Genomic DNA, 22,653 nt, shown 5'->3' on the forward strand with positions numbered 1-22,653 from the left:
AATGAAAGAAAGGTAAAAAGCAAGGGCAAAAGAAATCTCAGAGGTAAAAAAAGTAATTATGACTTTTTTAAAATGAAGAATGTAAAAAAAAAGTAAATAAAATATAGTTAAAAGGAAATCCCCTTCTAGGCCTAGACCAATGGCTGCTTGCTTCCATTACCTAAGCTCAGTATAATGGGTACATAAGTAATTATTCAATAAGGAAACTGGACCCAGCATCTGTCTAGAAATAGAATAAGGAGAGTCACTCACTTTGAGACTTGATAAATTTTCCCTTGGTATTTTTTTTTTGAAAAAGGACTTATCTAAAATGAATGTTCCCAGAAAAACACTGTTTACCCTAACAGCAACCTGGGGGTGATGATTAATCTTGATGGACTTGCTCATTCCTTCAGTGCAATAATCAGGAACAATTTTGGACTGTCTGCAATGGAGAATACCATCTGTATCAAGAGAAAGAATTGTGGAGTTTGAAAAAAGACCAAAGAGTATTACCTTCAATTCAGAAAAAAATCCATTATTTTATTATGTAATTTTGCTATCTTTTATACTTTATTTTTCTTCCTTAAGAATATGATTTCTCAGGGAGGCTAGGTGGCATAGTGGATAAAGCACCGGCCCTGGAGTCAGGAGTACCTGGGTTCAAATCCAGTCTCAGACACTTAATAATTACCTAGCTGTGTGGCCTTGGGCAAGCCACTTAACCCCATTTGCCTTGCAAAAACCTAAAAAAAAATATGATTTCTCTTTCATCACATTCAACTTAGATCAATATAATGGAAACAATGCAAAGACTAACAGACTGCCTTCTGTGGAGGGTAGGGGGAGGGAAGCAAAAATGGGGAAAAATTGTAAAACTCAAGATAAATAAAAATCTTAAAAAAAATAAAATGAATGTTTTTCAACTTGCTGCAAAAGGAAAAATCCAATGAAAATTATACAAACCTGAGGCAGCAAAACCAAGCAAACATAAGTTGATTAAATTCCCAAATGTAGTAAACTCAGTAAGTGTTAACTAATCTAAGACCCCCTTCAGTGAATATGAAAACAATGGCACTTCATTGTTTTAACTTCACGTTGCTAATTTTCCTTTGAATATCCTTATTAATGAAGAACAGAAAAATGGGATAGGGGATAAAAATAAATGCAAAAACTATAAACAAGTCTGAATTGTCTTAGTGAGTACACAGAATAAAAAATGAAAAAGATATGTTCCCTGCTCTCAAAGAGCTTACAATGTAATAAATTTGAAAATGCATATGCAGAAGATTTAGTCGAAATGCTCAATGAAAACTATTCTAATGTTAAATCAGTTTCCATGATTCCAATAGCTAAGAAGATAAAACCAATCCCCAGTTATAATTTGACTTAAAGACCTTAAGATAACTATTTGAATTTCCATTCACTTATGCTAAAAGAGATTCTTTACTAACTTCTAGAATACTTAAAAATGGCCAAATGTTGAGATCTGAACAATATAAAATGTTACTTAGAACTGAGAAGCTACCAACTGAACACCTTAAATTCACTGAGCAGAAATGCCAGTGATTTGTCAAATAGCAGACCTGTTTTTCAGCACTGGTTCTGGCTGATTCCTCTTGGGCTAGCACCATTTCTCGTTCAGCAGTTATCTGTACACTTTCTCTTAGTGCCTCTTCTAGTTCTTCAATTCTGTCATCCTTCTTACGGAGATTGTCCTGGAAAATGATGGAAGATGGGATGAAGTAGACCAATGCAGACCAAGAGAAGAGTCTGTTTTCAAGAAAGTGATAATGCCTAGATCAATTCTCTCCTCCCAGAAGCAAATTCAAGAAGCAGAAAAAAAAAAGAATCCATAGAGAAAAGGAAAGAAGAGAGGAAAAGGAAGTATTAAAGATTGAAGAGACAAGTAAGCAAAGCAAGACAGATAGATGTTCATTGATCAACTTATTTGATGGAATAGTGCCAATAAAATTGCTTGTGTTAGCATAGGTAGCAGAGTTTCTTTATTAAAGAATGAGGATATTTTGGAATCTTTAACCTTTTTTACCCAACTGAAATAAAGCCATATAGCTAAACTGAAGTCACATGTACTCTCTTTCTTCCAGGCAAGTCAAGCTAAATAGGGGTAAAGAAAAGTATGATCTTAAAGTTTTCATTCTTCTCACAAAAAACTTCAGTGAAATTCAAATTTTAATGAAGACAATCAAAGCTCTTTGGGGAATACAGAGTTTCCAGAAAAACCTTTTTTGAATACCTACTGAAAACCCCCAATGAAACCTAAATGTGAGTTTTGGCCTATGTGTTCCAACTAATCACTTGATGATTCTTCCTTAGCAAGCAGAATTATTTGTTCTAAAAGGAATAAGTTAGCAATACTGCTGAAATTATCATTTTTTATAAGAACTCAGAAAGGCAAGGAAATTGATCCAAAATCCCAAGATGATAAGATAACTACTGATCATCAATGAGATCTTGAAAGGAGATTAAGTTATTTTAAAATAAAGTATACTGAAGGACTGGATTCACTACATTTATAGTTAGAAAAGTATACATATCTGGACTGATGTGCCTAGTCCAAAGGACTGAGAAAATATCCTACCTCTTAAAATCAAGAAAAATTGATTTGCTGTTTTTCAATAATAATGATGGAATTCAAGAATGGACAGAATCAAGATCTCTATTTTGTGCAAATAATTAATTTATTTTACTATTTATTTTCATATGTAAAAAATTAAGATGTGAGTTTCTCTTCTGAACCTGAGCTCCCAATCACTTCTACATAAGAATTTCTCCTCTTTGAGGATCAAGGAACAGAAATTGAAAGAAGAAACATACTTAATAGTTTGCTTTAACTCTAAAATAAGAAGGCTTAGTAATCTTTTGCTTCCTATCTTTCTCAGAATAAGAAAAACTACAGAATGACATTTCAAAACCTAATTAATATCTATCTAATAATAACTTTATCACATTTTAAAAAGATACTATTCTTTCTTCTGAATTGAAAGTAGAACTAAATGAAAAAACAGGAAAAAGAAAAGAATTTAATTAATGATAGTTCAATTTTATCAAATGTTCTCTAAAGCCTTGTCAACAGCAACATGAAATGTTGAAATTTTATAGTATTTTTCAAAACAAATTATTTCCCAAGATCCATCTGCTAAGAATTTCTTTCATTATAATTTATCTTCACAAATACTACTTTTTTTTTTTACCCAGACATGGTATCCGTAGGAGCATCTACGTAAAAACACAAGATGACTTAACAAAATCTAATTTACTTTATTGTAGTAAGAAAGTTTTGAAGAACTAGTAATTTCTGAAATATTAGCAGAAAAGTGATTGATGAAGAACTGATAAAGAATAATCAAAGGAGTCTAAGTGATGGAAACTTTAAATTGCCCTGCTATGTTTACATAAAACCATTAATAAAGTCAGCTCATAGTTCAGTTTACAGAGAAAATCCATTTGACTGAATGAAAGTCTTTTGACTACACTGACAAAAAATCAGTTTCAAAAGTTTTTTTCTCCAATGAAGAAAATGAACAAGTACCACATGAAATAAAAAGGCAAAAGAGGGGGGAATTGAGGTAGGATAAAATGATACCCATTTTATTATATAATTCATACAAATTACTTTACCTAAAAAGAATGTGTAAGTATACATTTTCAGTGAAGCAGACTAGGCACAAAACAAACACTGCTGATAGAGATAATCTTCTTCCACAGAACATGTGAAAGAAAGAATCCAATCAATAAATAAAACTTGATTGTCATTTTGTTTTTAGAGAATTAATAACAATCCTATTAAAATAATCTATAGAATTTTCTTTTCCTTTTATACTTCATAGTTAAACTTTCCTTTGAATCCCAAAATATAAAGAGATAGTCCAGAAATAGGTACTTAATAAGGTACTTAATAGATGAATTTCTAGGTCTTAAGTCAATAAGACTCATCTTCCTGTATTCAAATCTAGTCTCTGGCATTTACTAGTTGGATGATCCTGGGCAAGTCATTTAACCCTGTCTGCTTCTGTTCCTCATCTATAAAATGATCTGAAGAAGAAAATGGCAAACCACTTCAGCATCTTTGCCAAGAAAATACAAAATTGGGTTGGCTTTATGAATAAACAAAAGGTTCCAGAAATAGATAGTGGAACTTTATGATACCTAAAACAATTAATTTTTAATTGTTTGATCACTATTCCAATGGAAAATGAGCATATATTACATGAGTTTTATTTGAATATACAAGTTTTATTTTTAAAATCATGATATAAAAGAAAATACAATTATTTTTCATTTATGGTAGGGGAATTTCTTGGAGTTGAGGCCCTTATAAAAATAAAGGCTCTTAAGAGAAAAATAAAATTTCTCATTTAAAATAGATTTCTGATGATGAGGTAGTAGTTAGTTCCATATTTATTATATCCAGCTTTAAATTAATATTGTACCATCAAAGAAAAAGTATTAGTACTGCTTGGTGAATCCTGTAAACCAAAAAAGATATTGGCAAGAAACCTATGACACTGGACATTCCAAACTAATTTGGAAACATACAATAACAAAGATGCACTGGACCTTAGACATCATCTCATGAAACACTTTCACATGAGAAAATTGGGGCTCAAGGGATTTAAAACTACTATAATATCTATTTAGCAACATGACAAATCTGTCAAAGGTTGAGCAATAATGCAAGAACAAAGTGACTTGTATTTCAGATTATTGTCATTAGCTAATACTGATGAAAACATTTTGAATACAACTTCATCAAAGAAATTCTAGGAATAATTCACAATGAAAAAGTCAGATTTGTACCGATCATGATAGATTATTTTAACATTAGGAAAAGAAGAAGCATAATTTAACACATAAACTACAAAATCTTAAAATAACTGCAGACTATAAAATACTTAGGAATCTATATGTCAGGACAAAGTCAGGGACAATTTGAAAATAATCACAAACTATTTGTTATACAAATAAAGACAGATTTAAACAATCAGAAATCTTAATAACTGCTCATGGATAAGCCAAATCAATATAATAAAAATAACCCTAATTTAGTTTACTTATTCAGTGCCATACCAATTAAACTATCAAAGAATTATTTTATAGAACTTGAAAAAATAACAACAAAATTGAACTGGAAGGACAGAAGGATAAAAAATATCAAAGAATTCAGTGAAAAAAATGAGAAGGAGATTAGTCTTTTAAAGTATATCACAAAGTAGCAATCATCAAAATAATCAGTCCTGACTGAGAAATAGAATAGTGGATCAGTTGAATATCTTAAGTTACACAATAAAAAGTAGAAAATAATTACAGTAATCTAGTGTTTAATTAAGTCAAAGACTGGGGGAGGTGAGAATTCACCAGTTGACAAAAGATGATGGGAAAAATGGAAAGCAATTTGGAAGAAACTAGACACAGACCAGTATTTATACGGTTAAATGGTTATAAAGATAAATGGATAAATGATTTAGACATCATTAGAGGAGCATGAAAAAATGTACCTGTCAGATTTGTGGTTAAGGGAAATTATTTAAATAAATTTAAGTTTAAATTTTCTATCACATACTTGTGTCATAACTTAGAGGGGATCATAATTGTTCACATGGGATAGTGACCTTCCTTCCAGTCCTAGTTGCACTTTCACTCATTGCCCCAAGACATGGGTCAAAGTGTCACTTACAGGCCATTTTCTACTACCATCAACCAGACGTTGATCGTTCAATCCATACATGCTATTCATGGGGCTACTGCAGGTTTTCCTGACCCATGTCTTACCACTGAACTCCAACCCCAAATTTCTTCAACCCTTACCTCTTCCTCGGACTGTCATTTCTGCATGGCTACCTTCTCTTCTCTATTTTGTTTGTTGTGCTATTTTTAGTCATGCCTGACTTTTGGGGAGCTTTCTTGACAGATAGTGGAGTGCTTTGTCATTTCCTTTTCTGGTTCATTTTACAGATGAGTAAAGTGAGGAAGAGTCAAATGATTTGCTCACAATCACACAGCTGATAAATATCTGAGACTAGATTTGAACTCAGTAAGTCTTCCTAACTCCAGGCTGAGCATTCTATCCACAAGCCATCGAGCTACCCCATTCTGACCACTTGGCACATCAATTCAACTGACTCTGGCCTTCCAGGAACAGCCCACGGGGCACCCTGGGTCCCTTGGGGGCTCCTGAGTCCATGGTGGCAGTGGTGGTTTCCAGATAGCTCAGCCCTGAGATTGATTACTAAGAACAATTTGGAAGTTCAACAGGAAAACTCTGCTGCACCAAAGTGAGCATGGAGTCCAGTCCAGACTGATCCAGGGAAGCAGGAGCAGGTTTGGGGAGCCACAGGGCAGGGAGCTACCTGGTAGCTGCTTCCAGAGCTCTCAGCCCTCAGACAGTAAAGGGATTTGGGGAGACTGCAGAGGACTCTCTGCTGTCTCTGAAGGACACTGCTGCATTTCCTATACTCAGATCTGGGTCCAGTCGCAGGAAAAGAAGCAGAAGCACAACAGAGAGTTTATTGTTATAGTGGAACAGGGACCCTTCTTTCAGTTCCAGGGCAAAGGGGAGAGCTTGTGATTGTCCACAGACCAGAGCACAGGCCAGGAGAGCAATCAGAGCCTCTCAGAAGATTTTGGAGGAATTGAGAACTTGCAGGATCCTGAAAAGAGCTGCAAAAAATTTGGAACAATGTGCCCTCTATCCTGGAAAGCAGAGCCCCACATTAACGAAGAGTTAAAATCAAGTCATAGACTGGGAAAACAAGCAAACAACAGAAGAAAAAAATCCGACCACAGACAATTACTTTGGTCCCATGGAGGAACGAGATACACACAGAAGGTAGCAAAGTCAAAGCTTCTGTATCCAAAGCCTGCAAGAAAAATATGAATTGGTCTCAGGCTATGTTAGAGCTAAAAAAAAAAAGACTTTGAAAAGCAAGTAAGGAAGGTAGAGAAATGAGAGTGATGTAGGAGTATCACGAAAACTAAGTCAGCAGTTTGTTGAAGGAAAATAAAAAAATTACTAAAGAAAATAAAATCTTAAAAATCAGTTTGAGTCAAATGGAAAAAGCAGTCTAAAAGGTTAATTAAGAAAAGCAGAACTGACCAGATGGAAAATGAGATACAAAAACTCTGAAGAAAACAATTTCTTCAAATGAAGAATGGAGATAAGGGAAGCTGATGACTGTGTGAGAAATTAAAAAAAAAACAATAAAGCAAAACCAAAAGAAAGAAAAACTAGAAGAAAATGTAAAATATCTCATTGGAAAAACAACTGATCTGAAACATAGATCCAGGAGAGATAATTAAAAAATTATGGAACTATATGAAAGTCAGGACCAAAAAAAAAAAGAGCCTAGATGCCATTTTTTAACAACTTATCTGGAAAATTGCCCTGAAATTCTAGAAGCAGAGGGTAAAATAGAAACTGAAAAAATTCATCTATCTCCTTTTAAAAGAGATCTCAAAATGAAAATTGCCAGGAATATTATAGCCAAATTTCAGAATTTCCAAGTCAAAGAGAAAATATTAGAAGCAGCCAGAAAGAACCATTTCAAATACTGTGAAGCCACAGTCAGGATTACATAGGATTTAGCAGCATCTACATTAAGGACTTGGCTTGGAATATGATATTCTGCAAGGCAAAAGAGCTTGGATTTCAACTGAGAATCAACTACACAGCAAAACTGAACATCCCTCCTTCAGGGGAAAAGATGGGTATTTAATGAAACAGGGCACTTTCAAACTTTCCCACTGAAATTACCAAAGCTGAACAAAAAGTTTGATCTTCAAGGACAGGGATCAGGTGAAGCATAGAGAGGGTGGACGAAAAGGGCTAATTAAGAGGAACTTAATGATGTTTAACTGCTTGTATTCCTTCATGGGAAGATTATACTGATAACTCATATGAACCTTCTCATTTATAAGAGTAGTTAGAAGGAGCATATATAGACAAGGCACAGGAGAGAGTTGAACTTGAATGTATAATATATTAAAATAATGTAAAATGATGATTAATGGGTAAGAAAGGAAATATACTGGGGAAAAAGAGAAAGGAGATGTAGAATGGCTAAGATATTTCACATAAAAGAGGCAAGCTTTTGCAATGGAATGGAAGTGGGTCAGGTGAGGGGGGAATGAGTGAGCCTTCATTCTCATCAGAAATGGCCTGGTGAAGAAATAACATACACATTCAAAGAAAATCTGATCTAGAGGAAAACAGGAGAGGAAAGGGATCGGAGAAAAGGGAAGGGGGATGTAGGTGACAGACAAGAGGGAAGATAGTGGGAGAGGGTTGTGAGATTCAATACAATTTTGAGGAGGGACAGGGTGAAAGGAGAGAGAAAATAGAATAAATGGGAATGGGGAGGAATAGAATGGAGTATGCAGAAATAAAATAAACTTCTGAGAAGGGGAAAGAATAAGAAAGAGAAGGATAAGTAATACGAGAATAAGATGGAGGGAAATACAGTTAGCTGGTATTTATAAGATGGGATTCTTACATGAAGCTTTTAAAGATACTTTACATCTTTGACTTTCTTCTTCCTCTTGTTTAATTCTGGAAATCTCCCTCTTTCTATCTGCACTCACATATTGATAGACAAGCACTGTAAGATTTTCATGCAACTGTCATCATCTGGGTGGGAGGCATTCCCCTTCTGATTAATCCTTATTGTGTAAGGTCAGATTCTTTAGAATGACTTGTCCAAAATGCTTGCTAATAAGGTTTCATGGTTTGATGCAACCAGCAGAATGTCATTGGCAGTATCTTACCATTAACAAGGAATCCTTTACCGAGTTTGACTCTGTACTGGACATCTTTTGTAATAGTGACAAATATCTTTAGTAAGTATATATCTCCCAGTTGTTACACCTCATCTAATGTTTATAATCACTGAAAAGGATTACTTCCATTATATGCGTGGGAGACCCCTTGTTGAAATAAAAACAACTTTGGAAGAAAGCCTACAAAGGTAGCAGATTTTTCTCTACAAAAATCAAATTTCATCATAATCAACAAACCATAATTAAAGAGGTTTCTTGTACTTTTCTACATTGTTCTAGCAATTTTAAGATAGTAAGGATTTTGAATGTCGCATTCAAAAACATGTTTGTTTCATAATAATACTGGGTTCCTTCTCATCAGCATTCAGAGTTCTCATGATTCACATCTAGTTGCATCTTATAAAACATATTGCATGGATTATAAGTAGATATAGAAATCAATAGTTATTGTTCGCTCTATCAACTTTTCTAAATCTTTTTTTCTTTTTTAATTTAATATTTATTCTCATTTTGTACAATTAATGTTATTTGTACCTTAGTAAAATATTCTTGTTTAAGGGCAAAGGAGATAGCCCCTTCCCCCCAAATACAGACTTGCTTCAGCGATAAAATAAAGGGGAGAGAAAAAAATTAAAATTAAAAAAAATAATAGTAATAATTGTAGGTATGGCCAGGTGGTGCAATGAACGGAGCACCAGCCCTGGAACCACAAGCACCAGAGCCCACATCCGGCCCCGTACACCCAACAATCAACCAGCCATGTGACATGCAAGCCACCCGATCCCCACTGCCTTGCAGAAACAAACAAACAACAAAAAAGAAAAAGAAAAAAAAGACCCAAAATAAAATAAAATAGTAATAATAGTAGGGGTGGCTGGGTGGTGGACAGAGGACTGGCCCCTGAGCCAGGAGCACCCGGGTCCCAATCTGGTCTCAGACAGCCAAGTATCACCCTGCTATGTGGCCCCAGGCAGGCCACCCAGTCCCATTTGCCCTGCACCCCCCCCAAAAAAAACAATAATAATATTAAAAAATGTGCATCAGTCTTTTTTCTAACACCAATAACTCTGTTGTGCGTGGATCACATTCTTTATGATTAGTCCATGGCAAAAGTTACTTCCATATTTTTCCAACGTTGCCATTGCTGATCACAACTCCCTCCTTTGGTATTTCTCCACTACCATGTACTATATTTTTCTCTCCTTTCACTCTGACTCTTCTGTAGGGTCACTGAGTGGTGCAGCAGACAGATCCCTGGCCCTGGGGTCAAGAGACTCCAAGCCGAAATACCAACCCTTAGGCCCAGCATCCAACCAGCCCTATGATCCTGGACAGGCCATCCAATGCTAGCCCCTTGCAAGAAGTAAAAAAGAAAATGTGTTATATCTGAACACTCTACCCCCATGGTCCATCCTCTCCTCCATCACTCACATTTCCCCCTTCCCCCTGTCACCCACTCTCCTTACTCCGAATGCCTATACCCCACTGAGTATATATGCTGTTTCCTCTCCTAGCCACATCTGATGAGAGTGAAGTTTCCCTCATTCCCCCTTGCCTTCCCCTCTTCCATATAATTGCAATTGCTCATTATAATAAAGAAAAATCTTATTATATGAAATATCTTGGCCTATTCCCTCTCTCCTTTTTCTTTCTCCCATTACATTTCCCTTTTTTCCTATTAACTCCATTTTTACACCATATTTTATCTTCGAATTCAGCTTTCTCCTGTGCTTCAACTATAAAAGCTCCCTCTACCTGCTCTATTAGCTGAGAAGGTTCATATGAGTATTATCAGTGTCATTTTTCTATACAGGAATACATGCAGTTCATCCTCATTAAGTCCCTCATATTTCCCCCCTCTCCTCCAATCTCTATGCTTCACCCGAGTCCTGTATCTGAAGATCAAACCTTCTGTTCAGCTCTGGCCATTACAAAAGGAACATTTGAAATTCCCCTGGTTCATTCAAAGTCCATCTTTTTCCCTGGAAGAGGACATTCAGCCTTGCTGGGTAGTTGATTCTTGGTTGCATTCCAAGCTCTTTTGCCTTCCGGTATATTCTATTCCAAGCCCTACGAGCTTCCAATGTAGTTGCTGCTAAGTCCTGTGTCATCCTGACTGCAGCTCCACGGTATTTGAATTGTGTCCTTCTGGCTGCTTGTAATATTTTCTCCTTGACTTGGGAGTTCTGGAACTTGGCTATGATATTCCTAGGGGTTGGTTTTTTGGGATCTCTTTCTCGGGGGAATCAGTGGATTCTCTCCATTTCTATTTTGCCTTCTGCTTCTAGGATATCAGGGCAATTTTCCTGTAGTAATTCTTTGAAAATGATGTCAAGGCTCTTTTCCTGATCATGACTTTCAGGTATTCAATAATTTTTAAATTATTTTTCCTAAGTCTGTTTTCCATATCAGTTGTTTTTTCAATGAGGTATTTCACATTTTCTTTTAATTTTTCAATTTTTTGGTTTTGAAGTATTGATTCCTGATTTCTGGTAAATTCATCAATCTGCCTGAATTGTATTCTTTGTCTGAAGGATTTGTTCTGCTCAGAGAGTTTTCTTATCTGTTTTTCCATCTGGCCCATTCTGCTTTTCAAAGCATTCTTCTCCTCCATAACTTTTTGAACTGTTTTATCCATTTGACCTAAGCTGGTTTTTAGCATGCTATTTTCTTCAGCATTTTTTTTTGATTTCCTTGACTAGGCTGCTGACTTCATTTTCTTGTTTTTCCTGCATCTCTCTCATTTCTTTTCCCAGTTTTTCTTCTAACTCCCTCATTTGATTTTCAAAGTTTTTTTTAATCTCTGTCATAGCCTGAGCCTAATTTCTGTTTTTTCTTGGAGGTCTTTAGATGCAGGAGCTTGTGATTCCTCATCTTCAGGCTGAGTGTTTTGATCCTTCTTGGGCTCATTTGCAAAATATTTCTCAATTGTGTTCCTCTTTTTTCTCTGCTTGCTCATTTTTCCCAGCCTGTGCCTGTTTTGGGGTGCTTCCTGATCTTTTGGGACACTCCCACAAGGGTCTCAGTGTGTGAGGCTCTGTCCTCCTGGTCTGTGAATGAACATAAGAGCCCCCCTCTGCCATGGGGCTGAGGTGGGGGGGGCCCTGCTGCTCTTCTGGGGGGGCCTAGACTGCGATCAGGATCTGAATGTAGTCAGAGCCCCAGAGTCCTGTTCCTGGGGCTGAGGACAAAGCTCTGCAGTCTCTCTCTCTTCACTCCCCTCCCTCAGCTCAATGGGCTCATGCCCTGGGGGCTCCTGCTTACAGGCTCCACCTGCTTCTGTTCCTGGATAAGGGCTGCAGAAAGACCTCCTTGCTTGCTGTGTGCCCTGAAGACTGGGCTCCACGTGCTCGATCTGGCAGAGGTCCCCAGCTGTTCGCCCACTTTGTGCCCGGTGCTCCTCGTGGTGCAGCTCAGAAGACTCCCCTGCTGCTGTGAGCCGCGGCTCCCAGTGCCCTGGGGCTGCCTCTGAGAGGCTGAGGTTCTTTCGCTCTGGTGGGCCACCCCTCTGGCAGGCCTCCCCTCTGACCCCGGGAAGCAGAGCCTTTCTGCTCTTTTCCAGGTTACCTTGAGTAGGAGAACTGCCTCATTGGGTCCCTCCATGGGTTCTGTCTCTGGAAAGTTTAGTTAGAGTTCTTAGCTTATGAGTTTTATCAGAGAGCGCCTAAGACTTGATCCTTTATTGTCACCATCTTGGCTCCCTGGTGTCTCTATCTACTTTTTAAAATATTTTAATAAGGCACAAGATGTTTCTCCTCCACTGGACTATTCTCCTCCTTGAGAAACCTGATCAATGCATCGTAACTGTATTGACTGCAGCAGGATATCTTATATATATTTATTTAAAGCTCCTTTTTTTGGTCTTTGTTCTTTACTTTATAAGCATATCTGTAACTTTAATGTTGAGTCCTTAATGAGGAAAACACTGCTATAAACAGATATACAATTATCTCCTTCTGTTCATCCTATTACCATCCATAAGTAACCTTAAGAATCCACTGGAACTTGTGCCAAGAATTACTTAAAATGATTGTAATTACTATTGATTCTCTCTACTTTATGAAATGCTATTACTTATAATCATCCATCATTTTCTCTAAGAATACAGGTATTGTTTTCTAAACAATATTTTTTCTGAAATTGAAAGAATGCTGCTTCAAAATTGAAAATGTTCATTTATCAAATTGAAAAACAATATCAAGGGGTAAAGTCAGATGTTTAAAAAAAGGTAGAGATTTGCCTCAGCTCTCCCAGATTCTCCTCCAAACCACATTAATACCACAAAATAAATTCTGTTATGGCAGAACCGACAAAAGGATGGGGTGAAACTATTTTCCAGCCTAAAATAATTTAGAAAAGGCCAGCAAGAAAAGTCTGTTAATCCAGGTTGAGAGTAGTTACAACAGGTTACCAGAGCAGGTTACAATAGCAGTGCCACCTCAGCAAACAGCAGCAGGACTGAATGTGCCTGAATCAGAGATGGCAGCAGTGACTTCTGTAGCACTAAGCCCACAGACGATAATGGGTCAGCACCTTAGCTAGCAAAGGGTGTAGGATTGGGGTGAATTGTTCAGATGTGGATCCAGGGCACAGTCCTGTGAAGACCACAATTTTAGGATAAGGAGAACTTGTGGCCACATTGGGGTGGGGACCTGGATCACAAAATTCCAGGATGGAAAGGAGTAATTTTGGTCACTCCCAGACCAGAACATAGTCCAGGAGAAAAATAAATACCTCTCTCCTTAGATAATACCATCTTGGAAAAACTGAAAAAATTAGACTCTCAGGCTAATCAGCTCTGAAAACAACTGCACAAAAAACCCTCCACCCTGGGAACAGAGCACAACAGTAACATTTAAAGATAAAAGTCAAGAATTAGGCTATAAAAATGAGCAAACAACAAAAAGGAATTTGACCATAGAGCATTATTATGATGACAGGGAAAATGAAAACAGAAACTCAAAGTTTTAAGAAAACAAAATCAAAACTACTACATTAAAAACCTCAAAGAAAAATATGAATTGATTTCAGATCATGGAAAAGCTCAAAAAGGATTTTTAAAATCAAGTAAGAGATGTAGAGGAGCCTAGCTAGCAGAGTTAAGGCAGGGACTTGTCCAAGCTTTCCCCCAATTCCCTCCAAATCCATTTTAATAATGACTCTAAATAAATTCTAGAGTGGCAGACCCACAAAAAAAGATGAATGAAACAGTTTTCTGACCCAAGACAACTTAGAAGATCGGAGAGAAAGATCTATTGCACCAGGGTGAGAGAGTAGAGCTGTGCAGGCAGATAGGTGCAGACTGACCCCAGCAATCCAGGATCAGGCAGTGGGGCACCTGGGTCCGCAGCAGCAGTGGTAGGCTCCAGACTCTCAAGCCCAGTGCATCTTGGAAGGTCAGTAGGAAAAAGTCTGTCGCAGCTAGGTGAGAGTGAAGCACAGTTCATTATAGCTTCAGCCATGTAGATCTGGCCCCAGCAGCCCCGGAGCCTGCTTTGGGAGCCACTGCAGGCCCCGAGAAGACTCTCTGATAATAACTGCAAAAAAACCCACCCCAAAAGCATGGAATAGAGCACCCTCTACTCTGGAAGCAAGACCTACCTTAAGAAAGAATTAGAATCAAAGTCATAAGCTGGGGAAATGAGGAAACAATAGAAGAAAAAAAATATGACCACAGAAAGTTAGTATGGTGATAAAATTAAAATACACAATCAGAAAAAGGTAACGGAGTCAGAGCTCCTACATCCAAAACAAATATGAACTGATCTCAGGCCATGGAAGAGCTCAAAAAGGATTTTGAAATTCAAGTAAGAGAGACAGAGGGAAAATTTAAAAGAAAAATAAAGTGATATGGGAAAATCATGAAAAATGAGTCAGTGGCTTAAAGAAAATAACATCTTAAAAACCAGACTGGATCAAATGAAAAAAAAGAGGTCCAAAAATACTTTAAAAAAGAATTGGTCAAATAGAAGATACCAAACCTCACTGAAGAAAATAATTCCTTAAAATATAGAATGGAACAAAGGTAAACTACTGACTTTATAAAAAAGCAAGAAACAATCAAACAAAATCCAATCCATTGCCTTCCTGAAAGAGATCCCAAAATGAAAATTCCCAGGAATGTTACACCAAATTCTAGAACTCCCAGGTCAAGGAGAAAGCATTGCAAGCATTCAAGAAGGAAATCAAACATATCAGAATAATACAACATTTAATATCAAAGGGTCAGAGGGCTTAGAATATGATTATTTTATAGGGCAAAGGAACTAGGATCATAACCAATAGTCATCTAATAGCAAAGCTGAGTATATAATCTTTCGGGGGAAAATTAGACATTCCATGAAATAGAGAACTTTCAAGCATTCCTGATGAAAAGATCAGAGGTGAACAGGAAATATGACTTTCAGACACAAGATGTAAGAGAAGAATAAAAAGGTAAATAGAAAATAGAAATCATGTGGAATAAATAAGGTTAAATTATTTACGTTCTAACATGAGAAGATATTTGTAATTCCTAAGTATTTATCATTCCTAAGGCAGTTAGAAGGAATATAGATAGACAGAAGAAAGTGGTGTGACCTGAATATGATGGGAGGATATTTTAAAGAAATAAAATTAAGTGGTGAGAAAGAGAAATGTACTGGAAGAGGGGTAAAGGAAGGGGTAGAATGGGGCAGATTATCTCCCATAAAGAGGTATGAAAGCATTTTTATAGGAGGGCAAAGAAGGAGGAGATGGGAAGCACCTTGGAATTGGCTCAAAGAGGGTATAAAAATCTTTCTTACCCTATAGGAAAGTAGGAGGGGCAAAGAGATTTGAGAAGGGGGGAGGACTGTTGAAGGGATAGAGGATGAGGGGAGCAGTCAAAAGCAAAACATTTTTGAGGACAGACAAGGTGAAATGAGAGAGTAGAATAAACAGTGGAGAAATACAATGAAAATTCATATTTATCACAACTATGAAAAAAAATTTACAATAACCTCAGATTAAGGCCCGATTTCTCAAATATATAGAGAACTGAATCAAATTTACAAAATTAAGTGCCACTCTCCAAATGATAAATAGTCAAAGGATATGAACACAAGTTTTCAGATGAAGTAATCAAAAGTATCTAGTCATTTAAAAATAGTCTAAATCACTATTGATTAGAAAAAGGAAAATTAAAAGAATTTGGAGCTTCAACACTGAAGTTATCAGATTGGTTAATATGACAGAGAAGGAAAAGTGTCAAATATTGGGGGGGTATGTGGGGAAACTGAGATATTAATGCACTACTGCTGGAGTTGAGAACTGATTCAATCATTGTAGAGAACAAGTTGCAACTATGGACAAAGGGTTAAAAAAACCTTTTGACCCAGAAATACTGCTACTAGGTCTACAGACCAAAGAGATTAAAAAAAAGGAAATGCCCATCCATTTGGGAATAGCTGAACAAGTAGTAGTATGTGATTATGATGGAATACTATTGTACATAGGAGCCCATTTTACCTATTTAGTCTCTCCGTATATGCACAACAAACTGAATATGTAATATTCATAAGTCTCCTGTTTGTGATTCTTTATAGACTTCCTAATGTTCCTTTCTCTAATCTAAAATTCTTTATACATTAAGTAATGATACCTTTATTCTTATGCTTTCTTGTGATTTTTACTAGAAATGGATTTTAGATTTTGTTAAACATAATTTCATTAGGATCATTAATTCAATTTTTTGCTGACTAAACTTACTGTCTTTACATATAGATGTGAGAAATAATTCATTTGAACCCTTATTCCATTCCAATCATATTAATCAGTTTGACATAAGTCCTTATGGTTAGTGATTATAAGTTCTATTTATTAGATTCCTGGGATGTTAAGTGTAGATTTCACTTGCTTAGTCCTAGGAAACTAGCTAGAGGCCCATCACCCTTGTTTTTCCTTGTCATGGCAACCAAGTTCAGTGGTGACACAGGTGACTCAAATATCCAGAAAGTTCTTCAGCTTATTTTTGTACCTCTGAATCATTCTCTTATACAACATAAGCAAGTGATCATCTTATTTATGACCACTTAGTCAATGGAAATTCCCCATGCTTTGCCTAACCTGAGATACAACCCCCCCCCCCCAAATAAATCATTTTTTCCAGCTAATACATCACTTTTTGGTCCGAAAAGCAAGATCTATAAACCAACTTGGATTCTATATTTTGTATAGCCTCTTGAGAATGTTCAGGTATAAAATCTGATATCAAGTCTTATAAAAATAAGGCCCTGGAAGAATGGGGCGTCTCAGATCATGAGAAAGATCTAAAGTTCACTTCATTAGAGGATACCATAGACCTTTTAATAAAGTGCCATTGGCTCAGACCTCTGCCTCATCATTTTCTTGTATGTTGAGCAATTTTAATCCCCAGATAGGCTGTTGAGGTCATAGATTTTATTATTTTGGCTCCTGTGAATTTTGGAACATCTTCATCACTATTTTCCATGGTATCTAATAAGTGTAGGCAGAAAGATAAATAGATATAGATGTATAGTCAGTCTTTTATCTCCATCATCCTTTTCGTTTAAAAATCTTTTGATTAAATTTGCAAGACATTTGACAATTACAATCTAATAATCCTTTGTGAGTTCCACCTCTAGGAAACAATCTGTCAACATTATATTGTCAGCCATAACTCAAAAATCTAAATCTAAATCCTATTCTCAGATACCATCACTTTTCAAGATAACTTTTTTCTCCTTAATTTCATTTGTCTTTACTAGGCAAGAGTTAAGAAAAGACAACTTTTGTGCCTTACATTTTTTCATACCTCATTCTCTCTAGGCAAATGTCTTTTTTTCATCTTTTTTTAAAAGAGATTTTATTTATTTAGAGTTTTACAATTTTTTCCCTAATCTTACTTCCCTCCCCCCCACAGAAGGCAATTTGTCAGTCTTTACATTGTTTCCATGATATACATTGATCCAAATTCAATGTGATGAAAGAGAAATCATACCCTTAAGGAAGGAACATAAAGTATAAGAGATAGCAAGATCAGACAATAAGATATCAATTTTTTTCCCCTAAATTAAATGTAATAGTTCTTGGTCTTTGTTCAAACTCTATAGTTGTTTCTCTGGATACAGATGGTATTCTCTATTGCAGAGAGCTTGTTTATATCTTTTTTGTGCTTACCATCTTAGGTATACACCCTAATCTTCATTTTCTTGCCCAAGCTTTCATAATCATTGACATTACATTTTACGTTCTTTTAATATTGCTCAATCTTAAATCAATCTGTAGTTCCATGTTCAATTCTAACTTGCTTCTTAGTCTGTAAATACTTGGAGATATTAATTCAGGTTATTCACTAGAATATAAAATACTAAAGCTGAAGATTAAATAATATGACCAGAGCACTGGCCCTTGAGCCATACCTACAATTATTACTATTATTTTTTTTTATTTTAATTTTTTCTCTCCCCTTTACTTTATCGCTCAAGAGAGTCTATTTTTGGGGGAGGGAGTATTTTGTTTACTCTTAAACAAGAATATTTTATTAATGTATAAAAAACATTATTTGTACAAAATGAGTATAAATAAATATTAAATTAAAAAAATAATTTGACCACACAATGAGAAGACAAGATTTACTGGAAAAGACATTGATGTTGGGATAGATTGAAGGCAAAAAGAAAAGGGGACAGTAGGAGATGAGATACATAGATACTATCATGGAAACTAAGAACATGAACTTAGTCTTTGAGAGGTAGCTGAATATAAGAATCAAGACAGATCTAAACTTTTAAATAACAACAATGACATTGCCAAGTGAATTACCATGAGTAGGTAGTTATGGTTCCATGGTATGTTCTGAATATATACTTCAGGAAGACAACAGACCTTTCCATTGCTATTTGAAGTGATAGTAATCCTGAACACGGAATCATAAACTACCAGCATTCTTCTCTTCTTTCTCTCTCCCTTAATGTATAATCCTAATTAACTTTTCAGTTAGTTAATTTCTTAATAGATGAAACTGATAATATCTCTTGAATCATATAATTCTTGGGAGGACAACCTTATAAGAGCATACAGAGCTCTCTACTTTTCAGGAAAACTCTATTTTAAAGCTATAATTGTAAAGCTGTACTTTCCCTTCTATTTCTCTTCTGAATAATACTCTTCTATTCTTCATCATCCTTACAAGAGTCAAGAAAGTCTTCCTTCCTCCACCTAAGATTCTTTGTTTCATCACTGAAGACATTCTTTTCCTTTCGGGACCCTTCTAGTTCCTGTTTATCTGTCATTCTCGAAGAAGACCACATCAGGGAGGTGATGCCATGCCAAGCAAATGAATTGGATTTGAGTGAGGGGCTGCTGTGCTAAGTCACCAGTCTTACTTTCTCCCCCAGAGTCACCTGGGTCCAGTGATCAGATATGGATCAGGACAACTGGAGATAACTCTGGATGTGAGGCAATTGGGGTTAAGTGACGCCCAGGGTCACAGAGCTAGTAAGTGTGGAGTGTCTGTGATTGGATTCATACTCCTGTCCTCCTGAGACCAAGGCCAGTGCTCTATCCACAGCACCACCTATGCCAAAAGCACTGCCCATGGATAACATGCGAATTTCTGGTGAAAAAAATTCTACTTCCTATTAGCCTGGCAAATAGAGAGGTATTCTTCCAGTTTCTTTACTTTCTCCTGAAGAAGAGAGATCAGTCTACATTTAGAAAATAAATTACAGTCACTTGCTTATGGAAGAAACACAAAATCTTATATTTGATATCAGTCATTAGTATAATTTTCTTTATTCTCTGTAAATAGATTTTTCGCCTTGATGACTGTCATGTTTTAGTGCTTTAAGGGTTTATATGTCAACCCTAAGCACCCAAATAGAACTTCATAGTTAATTATGATTTTTTAAGAAATTTTCAACCTCACTCACATTCATTTTTGTTACTTTCAACATCTCCACAGCCATAGCCCTAAGTGCCCCTTCTTTCCCCTTAGGCATATGTCAATCTTTTATCAGTTTTATCATTTTATTATTTTCAGCAATTGATAGATTTTGCTTCATGGACCAAAAAATGATGTACCAGCATTTAACTTTTTGTATTAAATGGGAATTATAACATCTACTTTATTAGTTTTTCATGAGATTCAAGTGAGAGAATCTAGGTAAAGTCCTTTGTAAACATTAAAGTACTTGAAGAATGTCAGTTATTACTATTGTTAAAATATGGTAACTTGAAAAGTGATAGTATCAACTCCTGACTCCAGGGCTGGTGCTCTATCCACTGCGCTACCTAGCTGCCCCCAGAAGGGATCTCTTAAAGATTTTTAAGCAGAGAGATGACAGTCCTAGAACCTGGGAGGTTACTAGAGGAACCATGGAGAAGACAGCTAAAAAGGCAGAGACCAGAAGCAGGGAGCTAAGTCAGGAGTCTGTTACAATGGACAAGGTGAGTAGTGATAAGGGTCTCACCCATGACAGGGCCTGGAAACAAATGGAAAGTGAATCTAGATCAGGCATAAAGGACAAAGAAAATAAAGAAGAGAAACAGACTGAAGTGAGGGTACTGAAATGAAGTATTTGCCTTGGTGACAACAAATATTTATGGAGTGAAGCAGGCAAGAAAGAGAACAGAACCTTAGTGTCAAGAGTGAATTATCATAATCTAGGATACTAGGAATAACTTAGATTTGGCTGGTTCTATGATCTCTCATATAAGTATATCTATAGCTGGCTCAGGTAGAATCCACAATAAAGTATTAATGAAGAAATACAAAAAAAAAATGAAAACCTGAACTACAAATGAAAAAAAATACTGTATCAATAAATGTCCCAAATATGAGAGCAGGTATTATGGTGCAGAAGAAGATCATGAGTTATGAACTGAAGTTGTTGAGAAAAAAGGGAGAATGACCCAGGGGCCAGCTGATATTTGGACCAATAATAAAGACAAGTAGAATGGAACTCATAGGAGAAAGGTGGCAAAGGGAGATGATAATGTGCAATAAAAAGTGTGCTTACTTCCTCTCCTGGCCCAAAAGTCATGGAAAGTACCCAGGAGTAAAGATGAGTGGACAGGGATGCTAACTTTGAAAAGATGTAGAACGAAAGGAAATGTTTTGTTTTTGTTTTTTGAAAGGGAATGTGTTAATGCATAAGGGACAAAAGTATCAAGAATGTAGCAGAAGGAAGGGCACAGAGGAAGATACTGACTAATTAAGGGGAGGTTTGGGCTCAAAACGATCAACAATAGAGGAAGGCAGCAAAAAGAATTGTATAAAAACACTCAAGCAAAGGAAAAACAATAGACATTACAAAAGACACCCCCCCCAACACCCCAATCATGCATCAATGTTTTTTCTTTCTGCTCTGACCTGGAGCTGCTGAGAGCTGTCATTAAGATTGTCCTCCCTCCTCCGAGCCTCTTCTAACATCTGAGCACTCTTCTTTTTCTCCACCTGCTCCTTGTGCTTGAGATTGGCAACCTTCTTATTTTGGTCTTTCACTTGCCTAATTGGGGGGAAAAAATGAACTTTAAAATTATATGTTCCTTTAATTCTATGAAGCTGACACTAACAGTTTAAAGAAAGGTGTTCATGGGAGTCCTGTAGTTTCCAATACTTTCCCCATACCACTGAAACCAAATTTTCTAAAGTGATATCACATTCTCTATTAAATAACATTTATTTAATGTCCATATGTAGTGCTTAATAATGACTTCATACAACAAAAAAGAACCATATGATCAATAATCAATATTCAATAAAGATTTGTTAAGTGTCTACCACATCACAAACACTATACTAAGCAAGTGGGGGAGGGGAGGGAAAGTACTCAAACTCAAGGTGCTCAGTGTCAATATGCAAACAATCATATTCCTTTATGTTATGCACAAGATAAATTAGGAAAAAATAAAGAGAATAAAAGGCATTAAATTAGGGGGGAATCAGGAATAGGCAATTTTTAAGTTCAGGTTAAAAAGGTAAGAAAAGGATACTATCAGGGTTTTTAGTTAGAAATATGACAAGTTTGTTGATGTAGAAAGCTATGAACCTTGAATGAGTGATTAAGACCAGGGATAAATTTTTCTTTAGTATCAGAGAGTATGGATGATGTTTAGCCAAAAATACCCCTATTAGTGATACAAAATCCTTAAATAGAAACAAAAGATAAGAGACTACTATTATGTGTTAAAGTTATGATGGAGGAATGAGTCACCTATGATAAAAAAAAACACAATACCTTAGCTACAAATGAAAACATACACATATATGTACTCAAACACACTGTATCGATTTTTAATGGATAATTTATATGTTTTAATCTTACTGGTCTCTCTCATTTAAGAGATATAAAAATACTACCAGCAAATTCATTAACAATAATTTTTGTTTTGGAATAATAAACATACATAAATTTATCATAAATTATTGTTAAAGATTCTGCAAGACAGCAGTGTCAAACACAAACAGAAATGGGAGGCACTACTTAGTATTTAAGAACCCTTGCAGGCCACATACTATCCTAGAAAACTACTCATTTATATACTTAATATTTATAATTTAAAAACACATTAAAATAAGATAGGCACTAGATATATATTGCAAAACACATATTACTATATATTTGACCATTTAAAATACTTATGTTATAGATTTATTCACAATATATGTATTATAAATCAGATAGAAAATACAGATAAAAGCATACAATTTTGTGTTTTAATATTGAATAGACTCAAAAATCATTCCAGAATATACCACTATAAAAATATTCAAATGAACTTAAACATCATTTGCCAGAAACTTGGCATTTTTTGCCAGAACTTTTTAGCAATATTGAGTTTAAACTTTTGTGATAAGTTTTCAGTATATATGATGAATGTTCATTTGTAAAA

At 35.8% G+C, this 22,653-nt stretch overlaps 1 protein-coding gene across 13 annotated transcripts in view; it reads right to left on the minus strand.

Moving 5' to 3' along the window:
- Positions 1-22,653, minus strand: part of ERC1 (ELKS/RAB6-interacting/CAST family member 1) — a 436,241-nt gene that overhangs the window by 190,755 nt on the left and 222,833 nt on the right. For 8 of the 13 annotated variants that reach the window (XM_074195002.1, XM_074195000.1, XM_074195004.1 and 5 more), the window contains 2 exons: positions 21,131-21,266; positions 1,566-1,697 (listed from right to left, as the gene is read on the minus strand). In XM_074195002.1, coding sequence (XP_074051103.1) covers positions 1,566-1,697; positions 21,131-21,266 — 268 coding nt within the window. The remainder of the gene's footprint in view (positions 1-1,565; positions 1,698-21,130; positions 21,267-22,653) is intronic. The other 5 variants (XM_074195006.1, XM_074195005.1, XM_074195008.1 and 2 more) reach the window with 1 other exon arrangement.

Source organism: Macrotis lagotis, chromosome 7, assembly GCF_037893015.1.
Source record: "Macrotis lagotis isolate mMagLag1 chromosome 7, bilby.v1.9.chrom.fasta, whole genome shotgun sequence".
NCBI classification, from domain to species: Eukaryota; Metazoa; Chordata; class Mammalia; order Peramelemorphia; family Peramelidae; genus Macrotis; species Macrotis lagotis.